The sequence below is a fragment of the Manacus vitellinus genome, unplaced genomic scaffold (genome assembly GCF_001715985.3).
Source record: "Manacus vitellinus isolate BGI_N305 unplaced genomic scaffold, ASM171598v3 scaffold_29_pilon, whole genome shotgun sequence".
NCBI lineage: Eukaryota > Metazoa > Chordata > Aves > Passeriformes > Pipridae > Manacus > Manacus vitellinus.
The window spans coordinates 3,745,379-3,762,173 of NW_021940207.1; the positions used below are offsets into that span (position 1 = coordinate 3,745,379).

Below are 16,795 nucleotides of genomic sequence, written 5' to 3' on the forward strand. Positions count from 1 at the left end.
TAGTGGGGCTGGAGTTGGAGTCTGATGGGGTCTGATACACCCTCCTTGGATCAGCATTTCCCATCACCAGAGTCGAAGGGCTGTAGGGGGATTGTGAGGAGCACAGCCCAACCTGTGTGATCTGAGCCACTGTAAGCAGTGTCCATGAAAATGGTGAGAGGAGACTTGCAGTTTTGCAGGGGGAATGAGAGGATGGAGCAACCAAAAAATCCATCTTCACTTTGGTTCTGTGAATGGGACCAGAAAAAAACAGGTACTTGAGAGCTCAGCAAGAGGGAAGAACGGCTGGCACGTGGACCCATGGGATGCAGACAATTTAGCAGCATGCCCTAATTTTTGGTTTATTCTATTTTGTTCCTATCAGGTTATAATCACTGTGTTGCCCCACCTGACCCTGCTATCAGGGACTCTGCAGGGTCTGGTTACATTGCACTAGCAAACACCCCAGCACAGACACATTCAAGGTTAATTCTGGCTGTCCCTGCAGATCCTCAGGAGAAGGTGAAATCCTCTTGCTTTGGTCACCCAACATAAACCCACGTTTTTCAATCAAAAAAGCTCCTCTTCTAGAGTGGATCCTCCCACAAAGACCAGAATCCAAAAGGCAGATGCCTGTCCTCTGCTTCCATGTGTTGGTGTTGCTGGAGACCTTGAGAGCAAGCAGCAGAGCAGGAGACAGCGTCTGGTTCCTTTGTGAGCCTGGAGGAGCCCGAGCAGGACCAGTGGCAGGCTAGGGCTGCTGGGGGGGCTGGCCTGGGGGCCTGATGTGGGGTCTCTGGATCTTTATCTGTAAATAAGGACAGGCCTCACCATGCTGTCAATATTGCACGGGCTCTGCTCTTCACAACAAGCTCAGACGGTGGTGTGGATCCCATGCCAGCCAAAGCATCCATGATGCTTCAGGACAAGGCACAACTCCCAAGCATCTTCAAGTCAGGGGGCCAGGATTCAGTTCCCAGCCCAAAGCTCCCCAACCCAACCCCCCATGGGGACAATAACCCCCAGGCAGACCTGGACTGAGGGGTCAATGGCCTGGAGCTGTGGTTTCCAATGCCTTTCCAGGGAGTGGGAACGGATGGGCTCTGCTTGTTCTTCTGCCATCGTCAAAGCTGGAGCAGGGAAGATGAGCAGAGTGAAGACTGGGGTGAAGCAGAGCCATGGTGGGGGCAGTTTTCAGGGATGTACTCACAGGAGAAGGGCCGTGTCCTCCAGAATGTCTCCTTGGCCCTGAGAGAGGGGAACAGAAAGGGGACAACATGTGTGGGGATGCTGGGAGAGCCTCTGCCTGCTCCTGGTGTCTGGGTCAGATGGCAAAGGGACAGCCCCCAAAGGGACTGTGGGGGTGAAATGAGGCTATGAAAAGAGGAAAAGCTCCAGCTGTTGTGCACAGAATTTCTTGCCTTGGCACAAGTGCAAACAAACAAAGTTTCTTCCCAGAGACCCCTGGCTTCAGGGCCAGCAGGGAGCTGGGAACATGGGCAGGACACAGCTCCAACCAGAGCAGGGGGCTTGGGGCTCTAAGCTTCCCTGGGTGAGGATGCCACCCCAAGACCAAGGGCTGGGGGGAAAGTAAGGAGATGATAGTGCTTCCACCCCAGCCTTGCACCTTGCCATTCTTCTGTTAACTCCCTGCTCTGCAGGAGAGAAAGGTCCAACCCTGAAACCACTTTTTCTTACTCCAGGTCAACTCTTTCCAGACATGGGTGAACTGCAGTGGAAATCATTCGGGTGGTATTCAAATTAGAATTAAATAGCCTGTCTGTAACCAAGCACTGGGTGGGATAAGGAAGAAATGCAAACTTTCCCTGACATGGGGGAGAAAGAGAAGCTAATGTTCAACCCACTGATGTTATCACACCTCTGAGCAGCAGATGACTGGGAAAGGAGCTGGAAAATGCTAAAAGGTCACCCAGCCCTTTCCCCAGGCCAGATGAGTCCCACCACTGGTGGATCTTCCAAAGGTGGATTTTCCATCAGTTTTTCTTTCTGACACCCAACCTGCTCCCCTGCTGCACCCCCAGCACCCACCCCTGTGTGGGCCCAGCCCACGGCTCACCCCTGGTGCTGGTGGCAGTACCGGCGGCAGAGGTGCAGGGTCAGGCAGACGATGGCAAACAGGAGGCAGAGCAGAGCCAGGGCTCCCAGCAAGATTCCAAGGAAGGCGGTGAGGCTGATGGCCAGCCACTCACACCGGGCGCCGGCCGGGGAGAAGATGGAGAAGGGCAGGCAGCTGTGGATGGGGAGGGAGGAGCAGTGATGCTGTGGGGAGAAGTGGCCGTGCTGGGTGGCCTTGTCCACCCCAGTGCTACTGCTACCTGCATGTGGGCCCCTCTGGCAGGTGCTGGCACTGGCCGCCGTGCTGGCAGTAGCCCATCTTGCAAGGGGAGATGCAGATGAAGCCAATGGTCCCCACGTAGTGGAGCTGGTAGCCCTTGTAGCCATACAGAGCACAGGGGAAATAGTCCCTCAGCTCAGCCACTGTCACTGGAGAGGGAGGGCATAGGGGTTAGGCCACACAGCATCACCCCTTGACGCTACATCAGATCTCCCTGAGCTGGATCTGTGCCTGGGGTGGGGGAGGCTGCCCATGCTCCTCCTGCGCAGGCATTAACTGAATGCAGGGGCACAGAGAGGGCAATGGGGACAGCAGGGTGCTCCTCCCACCCTCCATAGCTCAGTGCTGGGAGCAACTCACACTTCACCAGGTCAGTGATGTTGTCCTGGTGCAGATGCTGGAAGAGGAGCCCTGTGCCTGCCTCCCGTCGCCCCTGCCACCCGTTGAAGGTGCTGGTGATGGCCACTGGCAGCTCCTCGTTCAGGAACCGGATGACGGTGCTGTGGCTGTTGTAGGCAAACTCAGACACCACCACAAAGGTGAAGCCATCACTGTCTGTCCTGCAGGGAAAAGAAGAGGCTGCTGGCAGAGCCACTGCTCCATCACAGAGTGACTGAGCCTCACTGTGCCTCAGTATTCCCGTTTGGGCGGTGGTAAAGAAGGGATGAGGCAGGAGGCAGAGGGTGCCAAATGGCTTGTGTCTCTAAGGGTTTACCAGCATCAACACTGGAAAAACAGACTCTGGGTGAGAAACCAAACCCTTGGCCCCGCACCAAGCCCTGCCCTGCTGGATCACTGGGGTGGGCATGGGTCTGCTTCACTGCTGACTCACGTCTGGGTGATGTTGGTGTTGCTCTGGAAAGTCTTTACCTCCAGGGAGCCCAGGATGGCTGAGACCTGTGGCAGGGGGAGCGGAAAGGCATTAGGGGAGGGCAGAATGGCACCATCATGGGGAGAGGTTGAAGGGTGATGCAGGCACATTGGCTGAGCTCCAGGGGTTGCCCTGGCCTTTGGTTCATGTGCTGGGAACCTGGCACATGGCCATAGTCATAGCTGGCATCATGCAGCTGGTATTTCCTCCCTGTGGGCTTGTAGATCTGCTGGATCCCTAGAGATCCCATGGCAGGGAGGCATATGGAGGCATGAGCACCCCAAGCTGCCGTGCTGCCCAGTGTGCTGGCATGTCCCCCTCCCTCAGCCCATCCCGTGACGTACAGTGCTGTTGACTTCCTCAGTAGTGGTGTTTTGCAACGCCCTGACCCGCAGCTGGATGCTTCTCAGGGGCAGATCTGCTGGGGGAAAGCCACAGTGGTGGCTCTGGAATTCCAGGACCAGAGTGAGTGGGATTGGGGTTCACCCCCCACCGTGCACAGGCACCCACCTGCACTGGGCAGCGGCCGAAAATCCCCCCCTGCCACCAGGCAGCGCTGGTCTGTGAAAGCTGAGGGGCAGGCACAGGTGGGGGTGCAGGTAATGGGGTGCAGATGGCAGCGTCCCCCGTTGCTACAGTAACCCTCGGGGCAGTAGTGGGATCCACAGGCTGAGCCACAGCCTGGCCTCTTGCCTGCAGGACAGGGAGCCCAGATCAACTGGAGGCATCAGGCTGGCCCCAGGGCATTGAGCCATCCTCAGCTACTCTGTAAGGCCTTTCTTCCAAGATTTGTTTTGTTTTTCTTTTGTGTGTTAGGACTTCTAGTGTAAACTCAGATCCTCAAGCAAAAGCTCTTCGTCCCCCCTCTCCCAGCTGCAGCCATTTGCCCTTGTGAAATCCCAACCTGCTGCACTAGAATGTGAGCAAAAGCCATCACTTCAACCCCATCACAGCCATCTGAAAATACGGTCTGATTTCATCCCCCAACCTCTGCATGTGAGATTTTTTTTCTCAAGGAGAAAAATTGCATGGGAAAAATTTCCCTCCCTGGAAGATTAGTGAGATCTACAGCCTGAGAACACAAGTGGCGGCTGGACTCCAGTCCCTTCTGATAAGGACAGCAAGGCCTGGGCACAGAGCTCAGGCAGCTCTCACTTCTCTCCCCTCCAGCCAGCCTGGGTCCCACAGGAACCCTCTTCCACAGAGCCCAGAGGTGATGGAGCTGAGGATCATTCCTGCCAGGGAGTGTGTACTCACCCTCCTCACTGGCTGGGCAGGAGCAGATGTAGCTCCCCACCGTGTTGGTGCAGGTGGCATTCCCCGGGCACTCCATCCCCTGCGCGCACTCATCGATATCTGCAGAGGCAATGCACCATGGCACCGGGAGAGACATCTTGGCTGGGGTCCCGCAGGCTTTCCGGGTTCCCAGCAGCCAAAGCGAGCCCTTATCACCTGAGCAATGCCGTCCATCGCCTGTCAGACCAGCTGGGCAGGGGCCGCAGCCAGTGTATGAGTCACAGCCCACACCAGGGAAGCATCCCTGGGAGCAGGGGTCCAGAGGGTCCTGGCACAAGGGACCTGAGTAGCCACTCTTGCACCTGCAGGCTGCCAGCTGGGAAGGGGACAGTGAGACTGGCTTAGGAGGATGGGTGGACAGAGAAGACAGCCAGCACAGCTGGCACGAGGACAGGCATGGTGTGACACCAGAGGAGCTTTCCGGCACACTACCTGCAGGGAAGACTCCCTGAGGGTTACAGTGTTGCTGTAGTCACACTCCTGGCTTCTGCTGCATCTGCAAAGGGTGAAGCGGAGCTGGAGGAGTGCGGAGAGGTTGTTGGACCCGACAGCCTCCAAGTTAATGGTGAATGGGACAATCCCATGGGGTTCCCACGTCAGGGTGCCATTCTCTGCCGGGAGGAGAGGTAGGAGTTAGAGGAGGTAGCAGAGGAAAGCGTGTGCTCCCATTCCATCCTATCCCATCTTCCCCATCTCTCCTTCCATACCTGATATGTTGAGCTCTGGTGAGAGATGGGGCACAAAGTGTGCACCCACCCCCAGGGCGTGGTACTGCCTTCTGAGCTTTTCTGTCCTGAAGGCTGTGAGTGAAGCGTCACCAGTGATGACCGGAGGGAAGGCGTCTGAGGAAAGAGCAGCCCAGCACACAGCTGGTGGTTTGCTACTGTGGCCTTATCACCCCTTGGCTCTGAGTCCCTCCTGGTGAGGGTGAGACCCCAAGAAAGTGCTGCCATGACCACCCACCAAACAAGGCCCTCACGTTGTACAGCATGGTGGCATCTCCCAGGCTTGGAGATGAGCTAGCTGGGCAATGCAACGCCAAGACCTTGGTGATTTCTCTCCTGTCTCACATGGAACAGAAGAGCCCAGGGAGGAAGCAGGGCACTGCCCAGTTACCCCAGCCATGCTCTCTTGGGGGTGAGGATCTGCTCCACTTACTGAGTACTGTCTTCCTCTGTTGGAAGTCGGCTGCAAGGCTCTGGGTGGCCAGGCCCAGGGCCAAGTTCCCTGTGCTCAGTGAATCGTAGATACACTCCTTGCTGCCGTGACACTGTGAGGCTGCCAGCTGGTACTGGCTTTCATTCTTCTGCCGCAGCCGAGACAAGAAGATGGGTGTGAAGTTCAGTGCCGGTGAGCCCAATGGCTGAGCAAACAGGCTGTTCTCATCAAGAGCCCCTGCAAGAGAGCAACCATGTGGACAGTCTTGAGTTTTTAAGGCTTCTTATATTTTAGGGTTCATTTCCACAGAGCAGTGAGGAGACCAAAGGATTTTCCAGGCATCACTTTTTTTCAGGCAAGTATTTAAATGTCTCCAGCTAAAGGATGGCCAAAAGGTGCAGGAAGGAGGGGATCATTAAGGTGGATCCTAAGCACAGACTTACAGGTCATCCCGTAGCTGTAGATCTCCTCCTCACTGCTGTTCACAGGGATGCTGGTACCATTTGGCATCTGGAAATCATCTGCAGGGTCATGGTCCCACACACCTGGTGGAGCAACACCAGAGGGATGGAGTCTCCCATGCCAAGTTTGACCTCCTTGCCAGTGCTGGCCAGTGTTTAGTTTAGACCCAGAGGTCCCCACTCTCACGAGCACATTCCCCCAGTTTTCCAGCCTGCTTTAGGTTGGGAAGGGAACTTGCACCACAGCTCTGCAGCAGTGCCAGAAGTCCTCACCCAGGAGGCCTTTGGTGCTGTTGCGGTACCAGTCGGGCAGGCTGCAGATCATGCTGAGGATCCCGGAGGTGGTTGAGATGGAGACGGCGATGGTCCCATCGAAGACGGCCGTGACAGAGGAGGCATTGATCAGCAGGACTCCAGGGCTGTAGTACACCTCGTCACCCATGTCTGCAAGAGAAGGAGAGCACAGAGGGAGAGTCTGCACAAGGCTAGAGTCTGAAATGACGACCATGAACTTGTGGAGGAGAGGGCTTCCCATCCACCCTGCCCAAATCAGAGAAAGGTGCAGGTGGGAGAGGTTTGATAGAGCTCAGGACGGCTGCCCTTGTACTGGGCAGGGCTGGTGCCAGTGGGTGGGGTTATCCCTTGTTTCCTGTAAATACGTTTAACATTTAACAGCACATCCTGCTCACCTTGGGAATAGGAAAACTGGATGGTTTCATTGTTCAGGAGTACTTGGATGTCACCCTGGCTCCTCAAGGTCCATTCAACCTGCAAATAACGGCAGATGTCCCAGTCAGCCCCTCTGCTCCTCCCTTCCTGCCATTCCCCCATGCTGAGGACACTTAAGTCAAATCCTGTCCTCCTCCAGCCCCAGCAGACAGGCTCAGCCCCAGGACCCATGTTGGCATGTTCTTCACTCCGGGAGACACATGATAAAGCAGCTTTGATGATTGCACAGAAGAGGACAGCCAGCTGCCCCTTGCCACCACTGGCATGGGGCACACCAAGGCCACCACTGCTGCTCGGCTGACGGTGACAATGTGGAGAGCTGTACCAGTGGGCTCCTGGCTCTGAGCCCTCTCCTTAAACTGCTCAGTGGCTGTTTCTGGTGACGCCAGAACATTCTGCTTAATGAAACAGATGGGGGGAGCAATTCTGCCAAGTGAGGAAGAGCATTCATTTGTGCTAATGCACACAAAGAGTGTGCAATGAAGAAGGTGGAGCAGACCATGCTCCTGCAGAGCCCTCAGCCCTTGCTGGCCTCTTTGCAAGAGGTGTTACACCTGTGTCTGATGAGTCCTTCCCACCACTATTAGCACTTTGTTGGAGTGGTGGGAGGTGGCCAGAAAAGGAGAGGGTCCCACCCACATCACTCTGTAGGTGATGCAGAAGTGATACCCACCCTGCCATAGGGGTCTCTCCCATACCCAGGTCACTCCTACTCACTGTCACAGTGGTGGTGGAGATGTACTGGGCAGCAAATGCCACGAAGTTGGTGGCCTGGGCCGTGCCGGTCTGTGCCGTGCGCCCCTGCAGCACAAAGCTGGTCTGGGCATTGCTGGCCAGCAGCAGGACAAAGTCCCCGAGCCCATTGAAGGTGTAGGTGAGTCCATCCAGGGTGGTGATGTGGGGATCTCCAAAGGCGCCAGCTGGGGTCCAAAGGAGATGGAATCATTTTGTGGTGGAGGAAGAAGAGCAAATGTTGGTGTCCCTTCAGGGAGGAGAGCACCTCCGGACTGTGCTGGCGCAGCAGCCCTCACTGGGATGCTGAGAAGCGTAGGTAATGCATGGGGTCTGTGTGTGGCTGTGCCACCCACTCAGTGCCCTGGCACAGAGGAGGCAGAGCCTGGGAACTCACCTTGGGTGGGCGGCACATATCCCTCACAGCTGACCCTCGGTCTCTTCTCAGCAAACCTGGAGCAGAACAGGGGCTTCCCCACTTGCCGGCAGCACCAGTTGAATGCCTCCAGCTCCCTGTCTGTGGAGGAAGGTGGCCGGGTTCTGAGGGCTGTCGGGGCCCTTGCTGCACCTCTGCTTGGTGCTTGGGGTGTTTTAGGGTGAGGGAATGACAGTGCCCACTTACCAGCAGTGGGGTGGATGGGGAGGCTCCATGCTCTCTCCTGCCAGCCTTCGAGGAAGCTCCCATCTTGGTACAGACATCGCACCCCAGCTCCGGTGGGGCTGGGGGATGCAGTGCGCAGCATCCTCACGGAGGTGTCCACTGGGCCTGAAATGGTGTGGGGGTATCATGGCCATCCCCAGAGCAGGAGGGGAGCCCCTGCCATTCCCCCCCATCCCAGATGGCCACGGGGGGCTACGCTTGGCACCTCTGCTCCAGCGGTAGCGGGGGTCCAGCTCTGCCTGGGGCCGGGAGCAGGGGCATGGTGGCAGCTGGCTGTTCCAGGTGGTCGGTGCTGGCTCTGCATCCAACCACGCCAGGCACCACAGCCTGTAGTTCACCCGGGAGCGACTGTCCAGCCTGTATATCCACAGTCCACGCACGTCTGGGGAAGCAGCCAGAGAACAGCACAGCTCAGCCAAGGTGCTGAGTAGTCCTGTGGGACAGCGGTCCCTGGCTACTGACCTCACACGAGGTCTCCAGGCTCCCTCTAGAGCCGGTGTGGCTGTGGCAAGCCACAGCAGGACACAGAAGAGCCATGCTCTGCTGTTGGTGACCAGCCCTTGCCCAGTGGCTTCACTGCCCCATTGCCTCACAGGGATACGTGATGGGGACATGCTCCCAGCACAGAGCACACAGCTCCCTCCATCCATCCCCATCTACCCCAAAGAACCCTTGGTGCCGTACCGAAGCCGATGCTGCTGTGCTGGTCTGGTCGGTACTTGACAGCTCGTGGCTTTTGAGTCAACTCGTTGTTTCTGGCATAGCCATTGCCACTGTGTGGAGAGAGAAGGTTTGGGATCACCCTTCCAACACAACCCTCCTCTGCTCCCCACAGAGCAGGTGGGGTGGGAGCTGCTGCGGTTTGCAGGAGAGAGGGTTTAAATGGGACAGGGTTGCTCCAGGAGTGTGAGCTGGGCTCTCCTGGGGATAACATCTCCAATGGTCCCAACACAGCACTGGGAGAAGTCTGCTGTCTGAAAACCCAGTCAGACATGCACAGCACCTGGAGAAGCCGATCAGCACGTTGCCTGCAGCCAGCTTGGTGTAGTCCCACCGCATCCCGCCATCCTGGTAGAGCAGCAGGGCGAAGGAGTAGTTCCCATCGGTGGTGAGGACTGCCTGGTACGTGCTCGTCTGGAGAAACCCAAGGCACCCCCTTAACATTCCCAAAGCCTCCCCTGCTCTCCCCACAGTGCAGACTGAGGTGGTGAGATCTGAAACAGCTGCCAACAGTCCCCTCTGTCACCTGGGTCTCCCACTGCTCACCTGAGCATCATCCCTCTGGGATGGGTAAGCTGGAGCCTTCTCCCATGTCACCTTCAAGGTCCATTTTGCTACATAGGGGATTTTCAGATATTTCTCAATCTTTGCTTCCACATCCTGGACGAGGGGGTCCTGGGTAGAGCTGAGGGTGGAGTACTCCTGCAAGTTGGCAAGAGAGAGGGTTAAATGAGTGAGCTGGGAGCTGGGCTTTCCCAGGAGAACATCTTTGGTGGTCCTCACCTGGTACCAGGTGGTGCCAATGCCCTGGGAGAAATCTGCATCATCCCAAAAGGCAGCCACCATTGGGAAGCTCTCCCGGCCTCTGAAGCCCCGGGGAGGTGGGTTAGGGTTGGATGGGAAATAGTTGTCCGTGGGTGGGAAAATGATCTGTCCGTTATCTGTAAACTAACCAAAATAATTTGTTATTTGCCGACAACCCAGGCAGCTCCTGGGATGGCTTTTAGCCTCCACAGGTGAGCAGAAACCAGCTATTTTTAATTTTATAAAAAAGATAATCGGATAAAGTTTGGTTTCTGCTCCATTTCTGTGGAGTTTTTTTCACCAAAAAGGCAGCACATCCCTTATGTGCTCAGTGAGAGGGGAACTCACATAGAGAGCATCTCGCAGCGACTTCCCAAAGGGAAATCCAATCTCTGGCTTGAACAGCGGGGAGTTAAAATCCACCATCCTCTGGACATACTCTTGGTCCCCTCCTTCGATGCCAAAGGGGTAGAGTGAGGCTGCTGGCACTGACATGGACAGGAGATGAATGGAAAAGGTGTAAAACCATTAATGTCTGCTTTTTCCATCTTGCAGCCTGGACAAACTCACCTACTTGCTGCCAAGATACTGTGACTGTTCTCTGAAGGATTGTAACCCAATTTTTAACCCACTTTTGGGATGCTCTCAGTTTTCCTATTTTGCCTTTCCCCATGAGTCTGTCAGCCCAACACGCAACACAGATGAGACACCCTGGACCAGGCTGTACCCTCATTCATCACGATGCTTGATTGGCCGACAACCCCTTCTTGCTCTTGGCTTTGGGAAAAGAAAATCTACTTACTGATAAGCTCATGGGTGGGTTGGGGCTCAGGGGCAGGATTTCTGTGGTCAGCAGTGGTGTGGGCAGATGTGCTCAGTGCTGGTTCTCTCTGTGTCCCAGAGACAGAAGACGGGGAGGTGGCAGGGCTGGTGGTGGTTGGTGGTCTCACCGATGCTGTTGTGCCTGGAGCTGGGAGACCTCCCAGTTCCTTGGCTGGGCTCACTGGAGCTGTGGATGCAATAGCTGTGGTGCTGCCTGCAGTGATGGATGTGGTGCTGATGGCTGTGGTGCTGCCTGTGGTGATGGCCATGGTGCTGCCTTCAGGGATGGCCATGGTGTTCTCTGCAGCAGTGGCTGTGGTCTTCTCTGCAGTGATGGCTGAGGTGTTCCCTGCAGTGATGGCTGTTTTCTCCCCCCAGGCAGGTGCCCCTGGAGATGTTTGGAAAGCAGGAGGGGATGTACTTGCTGCTTGTCCCGTGTTGTGGTTGCTGGCAGATGTAGAAGTGGTGCGGGTTGTTGACTCAGTGGGAGTCTGTCCAGCTGCCACTTCCCCAGTTACACCAACACCAGGCAGGGATGAAGGGGTGGTTGTTGCCTCCTCTGCTGGGCTGTCCAGGCTGGGGAGGGGTGAACTGGGCACTGCAGCAGCAGGGCTGGGACCAAGAGCACCCCAGGGCCCAGTAGTTGTTTCCAATGAGGGGTTACTTGTTGGGGACAGGACAGATTGCCCACCTCTGCTTGTCTCACTGTGTGTTACAGTGAGGGACAGGGCACTGCTGGTGCTGGTGTCCCTTGCTGTGGCAAACGACGTGACTGTAGTGGCCCTGGTAACCACAGAGGTCTCCCAGCCCACTGAGGTGGCTGGCGGGGTGGTGTTGCTGAGGAATATGCTGGTGGCTGCTGTGGTGGCCAGGTTTGTGCCAGTGGTGTTGGAGTCAGGGACATGGGTGCTGCTGGTGCTGGCTGAGGGTGCTACATCCTCGTTGCCGCCCTCAGTGGGGGTGGTATCTGCACGGGCAGTGGTACCTTTAGCACCTGACCAGGATGCAGTTGTAGCTTCCCATGGGTGTGTGTGGCCAACAGCCAGTGTGGTAACACCAGCCATGGGCTTGTCCTCAGTGAATGCATTGAGAGCTCTTGGATCTGGGTTGTGGATGCTGTCAGTGGCCTCAGGAGATGGCCTTGAGGTGACATGGGGGCTGTGTGTAGCAGAGGCACTGCTGGGAACAGCAGAGGCAGGTGCTGTGACGCTGTCCATACTGACATCACCTGCTCCCACTGCTGGACCAGTGACAGTGATGCTGGGGGTGTCAGAGGGTGCCACCATCTCCAGATGGGTGGTCCCAGGGACTGTAGGGGACACATTGATATCTGTCTCAACAGTGCTGTGAGCAAGGCCAGGGGAAGGTGCTATAACCAGCTCTGCAGCTGTGGGTGACACCAAGCCCATGATGGCCACTGCGGTAGGACTTTTACTGCCCGGGGCAGAGTGTGCTGACAGGGTGGCATCACTGGCAGCTGGCTCAGTCACCGCAGTCATAGGAGTGGGCGACCCCAGGGGCAGCCTTGCAGCCTCATTCCTCATCACAGGAGAAAGTGTGTGCATGTCCAAGTTCATGCCCATGTCTGAGGTGGGCTCAGCAGTGTTGTAGCTGTGGAAAGATGCAGCACTTGGCTGGGTACTGATGCTGGCTGTGTCACGGGGTGACGCCGGTGGGCCTGTCCCCACAGAGATGTCACTGCTGTGATGGGTACTTGTTGTGGCACCTGCCCTTGTGTTCTCAACCAGGGTTGAGCCCAGAGCTGCTTGTGTGGTGCTGCCATCTCCTGCCAACTGGAACGTGCCCTGGCCTCCCTCTGCAGCTGCATTTTTGGGGGTTGGCAGTGCCACAGGTTGGGGTGACTTGATGGTGGCTGTGCTGACAAGGGGTCTGGCCTTGGTCAGTGCTGGGCTGGGGTTAGTCACAGCCAGTGGGGCTGAGTGACTGCTCTTTGGAGTTGTAAGAGTCAGATCCACTGGGGGCCTTGTTTCAGAAGCATCATTCCCTTGGGCAGGTGGCTCTGGCGATGGCCTGGCAGTGATGGTCGCGTGTCTGGCAGTCGGCCCTGCTGCACTGGCATCTGGGTTCTCCGTGCCCACCTCCAGGAACCCCATCCCCATTGCTTGTCCTGTGGTGCTGCCATCGAGGTGGGGGTCACCTGAAGTTCCCATTGCTGGTGGTGTGGTATCCAGGGACAACAGGGATGTGACTGCTGCCATCTCTTGGGGGATGCCAGATGGGGGCACCCCCAGAGCCATTCCTACATTGACACTGCCTTCCATTAGACGGGGGACATCTGCTTGCGGTGCCATGGGGATGGTGACTTCTTTGAGTACCCCTGGGATACCTGGTACAGCTGTGCCTGTGCCTGGTGCAGTGCTTGGTGACCATGTCTCTGTCCCTGGAGGTTCCTCACGTTGTATCCCAGCCCAGAGTGGTGGGGCTGGTGCAGGTCCAGGTGTGACAACAGTTCCTGGGGCTTCTGAGCCTCCTGTGGGACCAGGCTGGCTGTGGCTGGGGGATGCATCAGGCACAGGCAGGGTGGCTCTGGTGTCCCCCAGCTTAGTGGCACTGCCACTGGCCAATGATGCTGTTCCCATCCCTGCTTCATGAATTGGAGTGTTGCTAACAAGGGAGGATGGATGGGCAGCTGGCACTGTCCCAATGCCATACGCAGCAGTGGAAGATGGTGGTGCAGCTCGAGGGGCCCTCTGTGGTTTTTCTCCACTGGCATCCGTGAAGGACAAGGGCATGGCCATGCTGGGGCTGGCTGGAGGGGTTCTGGCTGCTGAGGGGGTCTGGGGGAACAGAGAGCCTGTGGAGTGCAGAAGGGGCCTTGGAGAGGAATCACCAGGGTCATCGAGAGCTGCATTGGGGGACAGGCTCATTCTGAGCCCCCCTGGGGTGGCCTTGGTCTCTGGGAACACAGTGCCTGCTGTGGCTTTGGTGCTGTCCTCATTCCTAATGGACACCAGCTCAGCACTGGTACTTCTGAGAGCTGGGAATGATACAGTGGGGATATGCTCTTCAGCTATGACTTTCACTACCATAGACAGTGTGCCTGGAACTCGTGCAGTGGTCTGGAGGTGGGTGAGAGCATTGGCTCCAGGCAGCCCATCTCCAGCAGTTTCTGGAGCAGTGCTGTGGCTGGGGGGAAGCATCTCTCCTATGCCTGGCACAGCATCACCAGGGGGCTGGGGCAAAAGGGCTGGAGGCAGCTGAGCAGGAGGCACACTGGGGTCCTGTGAGGCACTGTGGGCAGTGTCAGACAAGGCACGTGTCCCTGGCTCTGCAGCCTCGCCAATGCCAATGGCAGCAGAAGAAAAGGTGACCTTTGCCAAGGATGCTCTTGGGGGGTCTGCAGACGGTGGGGATGCCATCCTGGCTCCTTCTGTGGCTTTACTGGGGGGCACCCAGGGGAGGCCAGTGGCAGGGTTGGCTGAGGCTGGTGCTGTCTTCATGGGGCTGCCCCTGTCCTGAGAGATGCTGGCTGCTGTGTCTGAAGGTGAGGTGGCCTTGTCCAGCCCCAGCATCGCCTCCTGGGACGGGAGCGAGGCAGTGCTGTGTGGCTCAGCAGAACTCTTGCTGATACTGGGATGTGATGTCCCTGTGCTGTGCTCATCCTGGGGGAGCAATGGCACTGTAGTCTGTGCAGTCCCTGGCATCCTCTCGGCAGGGACAGCACCCACGGCAAGACCCACCGTGTGCTCCATCGGCACGAAGGACAGAGGCTGCTTGTGCCAAGTGGTGGTGGGATGGGGAGGGGCGCTGCTTGGGTGACTGGCAGCACCCGGAGAAGAGACCCCAGCCCCCGACCCTGCCTGGAGGCTGTCTCGCACTGCTGGACCCCCGGGGAGAGCTGCTGGGCTGGGAGGCCCTTCCTGCTCACCACTGCTCCCAGCTGGGACCAGCCCTCTTGTTGTCACCTGCGGCACCAGGATGCCTGTGGAGCGAGACAAGGCAGCCCCAGCTGGATCAATCCCACCGCGGCCCCAGCAGGCAGGAACTTGCCCGCGGCCAGCTGCCTGCCGGCCTTACCTGAGCCCTGGCTGCCTGCGGAGGCGACGGTCCGGCCGGCGGGAGAGGGGTGCTCCGTCCGTGCGGCCACGGTGGTGGGGAATGCCTGGCACATGCCCAGGTCCGAAGGCAGCTCAGCGCTGGTACTGTCGGCTGCACGGGATATGCTGCCTGACTCTGTCGGGACCAGCGTGGGGACAAGGGGCTGCTCCTTCATCTCCCCGGCTTGTGCAAAGGTGGGTGAGATCGGGATGAGGAAAAAGCAGCCAGGGGTCCCCATCACCTTCATCCCTCCTCCCTGCTGCGGGGGGAGCACCCATAGCCCAACCAACACCAAGAGCAGTCAGACACCTTCCCCAAGGGCGAGAGTCCCCCTTTGATCCTCAATTGCCCCCCCACCTTCCCCTGCTGCAGTTGGGAACCACGCCGAGGCTGTGGCACCCGCAGACAGAGACTGGGCAAACCCCAGCCAGGCACTCAGGCTCGAACTTGGGGTATTTGGAACAAGCTGGAGGGCTGTTCGCAGCCCATCACCCAGATGGTATCAGCCACCCATTCAGCTCACTGGCACTTTCAGCGACCCTGGGACTTACCTGGCAGCACCCAGAGCCCCCACAGCACCCAGCTCCAGAGCAGCCACGGACCCCAGGACCCCATGGTGCTTCCTCGGTGTCAGGGACAGGGCTGCAGCTCTCCCTGTTTCAAGGGAGGGACGCAACAGGTGACTCGACCGGTGAGCACTCCCCCGGGTGGGGGGGACGGGGACACCACGTGCCCTGCCTGTGGCACTGACGTCTGTGTGTCCTCGCAGCCTGTGATGAGGTGGCAGCGTCCCATTTCTGGGGACCCACTGATGCTGGGGGACACCCATTTTGCCATGGGATGTTTTAAGGCCCTTCCCAGGCTGACCCCACTGTTGACAGCCCACTGCTGGGGTCCCCAATTCCTGGGGAACAGCCAGTGGGTTTCAAAGTCACTTGGCCCAAAGGCCCTGGGATGGCAAGTGGGGACAGGGGTCCCCAACACCTCTGTGGGGTGGGTCAGTCCTGGGCTCTGTACCCCCATCCACCCTCCTGTTTGCTGCCAGGTCCCTCCACGCTCAGCTGCGTGGCTGATAACCCCTGGCAGGGGTTGGCTCACCACCAAGGAGGAAGAAGGAAAGAGCAGGCTCCTACTGGCGCCTTGGGGTCCTGCGTATTGACCCTGCCCTGTCCCCCCCTCGGCACTGCCGCCTGGGACCTGCGGGCAGGCCTTATCTGTGCCATCGCGGAAAGGCCCACGCAGCCCGGATGGGGGGGTCCCACATGGGTGGCGGGGCCAGGCATTGCCCTGGGTTGCAGGTCACCTTCCACTGGGGACAGAAGCCAGACGGACCCAGTTGTGCAAATGGACTCAGTGAGGCCACTGCAGCAAATGTGTTTGCCCCTTCACAGGATCGATCTCACCCAGTTCCAGGATCACTTAAGGGGGCAGAAACACGTCAGTGACCGTGTTGTGCCTTCCTCGCTTCACTGGCAGCCATTCCAGCCGGCTGCCACACCATGGTGGCTGCACCTCATGGGGAAACAGAAGCTCAGAGTCCAAAGCACTGACGCATGACCAGCAGCACCAGCACACCTGCCTGTGCCCAGCACACCTGCCTGTCCCTGCACTCAGGGAGGGCCAAGGGATCAGAGATGAGGGAGCCGTGGGTGCACAGGACACGCAGGGGATGTGGCCAGGTAGCATCTGCCACAGGGAGGGATCCACAGCCATGCCAAAGCAGCCCTTCCTCACCGTATATGGCAGGGTCTCTCTAGAGAGAAGGCACTCTGGGGAGCAGGTATCACCACTGCCCATGGACCTGGTGGGTTTGGGCACCAAGATCCTCCTCCACCTGATCCCCAGATCCCTTCCCGATGCTGCTGCAAGGGGAAACCCGGTAAAGGGGCTCTGATACCCATTTGGAGGCAGGGCAAGAACTGGCACCTGAAGTGAGACCCCATGGGAGCCACCTCCCCTCCCCCACCAGCTCCTGGCTCTGGCTGCAGTGGTGGCACCTGGTTGCACAACACCCCTCGCGTGGGTGGGGGCGCGACGCCGGTCCCGCCACTCCCTGCCCGGGCATGAGTCAGGCGGCAGCCGGGAGCCGCGGGGCACCAGGCAAGGGGGGCCCTGCTGCAGGGGGCTGCCCTGTATTGGGGCAGCGC

At 58.1% G+C, this 16,795-nt stretch overlaps 1 protein-coding gene across 1 annotated transcript; it reads right to left on the reverse strand.

Moving 5' to 3' along the window:
• Positions 1 to 695: 695 nt before the first annotated feature.
• LOC103758322 (mucin-4) lies at positions 696 to 13,189 on the reverse strand. Its single transcript, XM_018074863.2, has 27 exons — positions 10,570 to 13,189; positions 10,116 to 10,255; positions 9,747 to 9,911; positions 9,510 to 9,665; positions 9,247 to 9,377; positions 8,928 to 9,016; positions 8,449 to 8,625; positions 8,205 to 8,348; positions 7,980 to 8,099; positions 7,568 to 7,770; positions 6,811 to 6,889; positions 6,395 to 6,565; positions 6,104 to 6,205; positions 5,661 to 5,897; positions 5,210 to 5,344; positions 4,935 to 5,113; positions 4,659 to 4,818; positions 4,464 to 4,562; positions 3,717 to 3,899; positions 3,551 to 3,624; positions 3,168 to 3,232; positions 2,696 to 2,895; positions 2,316 to 2,484; positions 2,078 to 2,230; positions 1,190 to 1,227; positions 1,012 to 1,109; positions 696 to 787 (listed from the first exon to the last, which is right to left on the reverse strand). Exons 1-27 carry the CDS (start codon positions 13,187 to 13,189, stop codon positions 731 to 733), a joined length of 6,144 nt encoding a protein of 2,047 aa, XP_017930352.2. The 3' UTR covers positions 696 to 730.
• Positions 13,190 to 16,795: the final 3,606 nt, after the last annotated feature.

Bases quoted from the DNA above. Each gene is read 5' to 3' on its own strand.
- LOC103758322 (XM_018074863.2), bottom strand. From the start codon at position 13,189: ATGGGAACAGCATCATTGGCCAGTGGCAGTGCCACTAAGCTGGGGGAC. The intron at 9,017-9,246 runs GTGCTGTGCATG...CTCTCCACACAG, and splicing joins GTGCTGATCGGCTTCTCCAG to TGGCAATGGCTATGCCAGAA. The intron at 8,100-8,204 runs GTAAGTGGGCAC...CTTCCTCCACAG, and splicing joins CCCCATCCACCCCACTGCTG to ACAGGGAGCTGGAGGCATTC.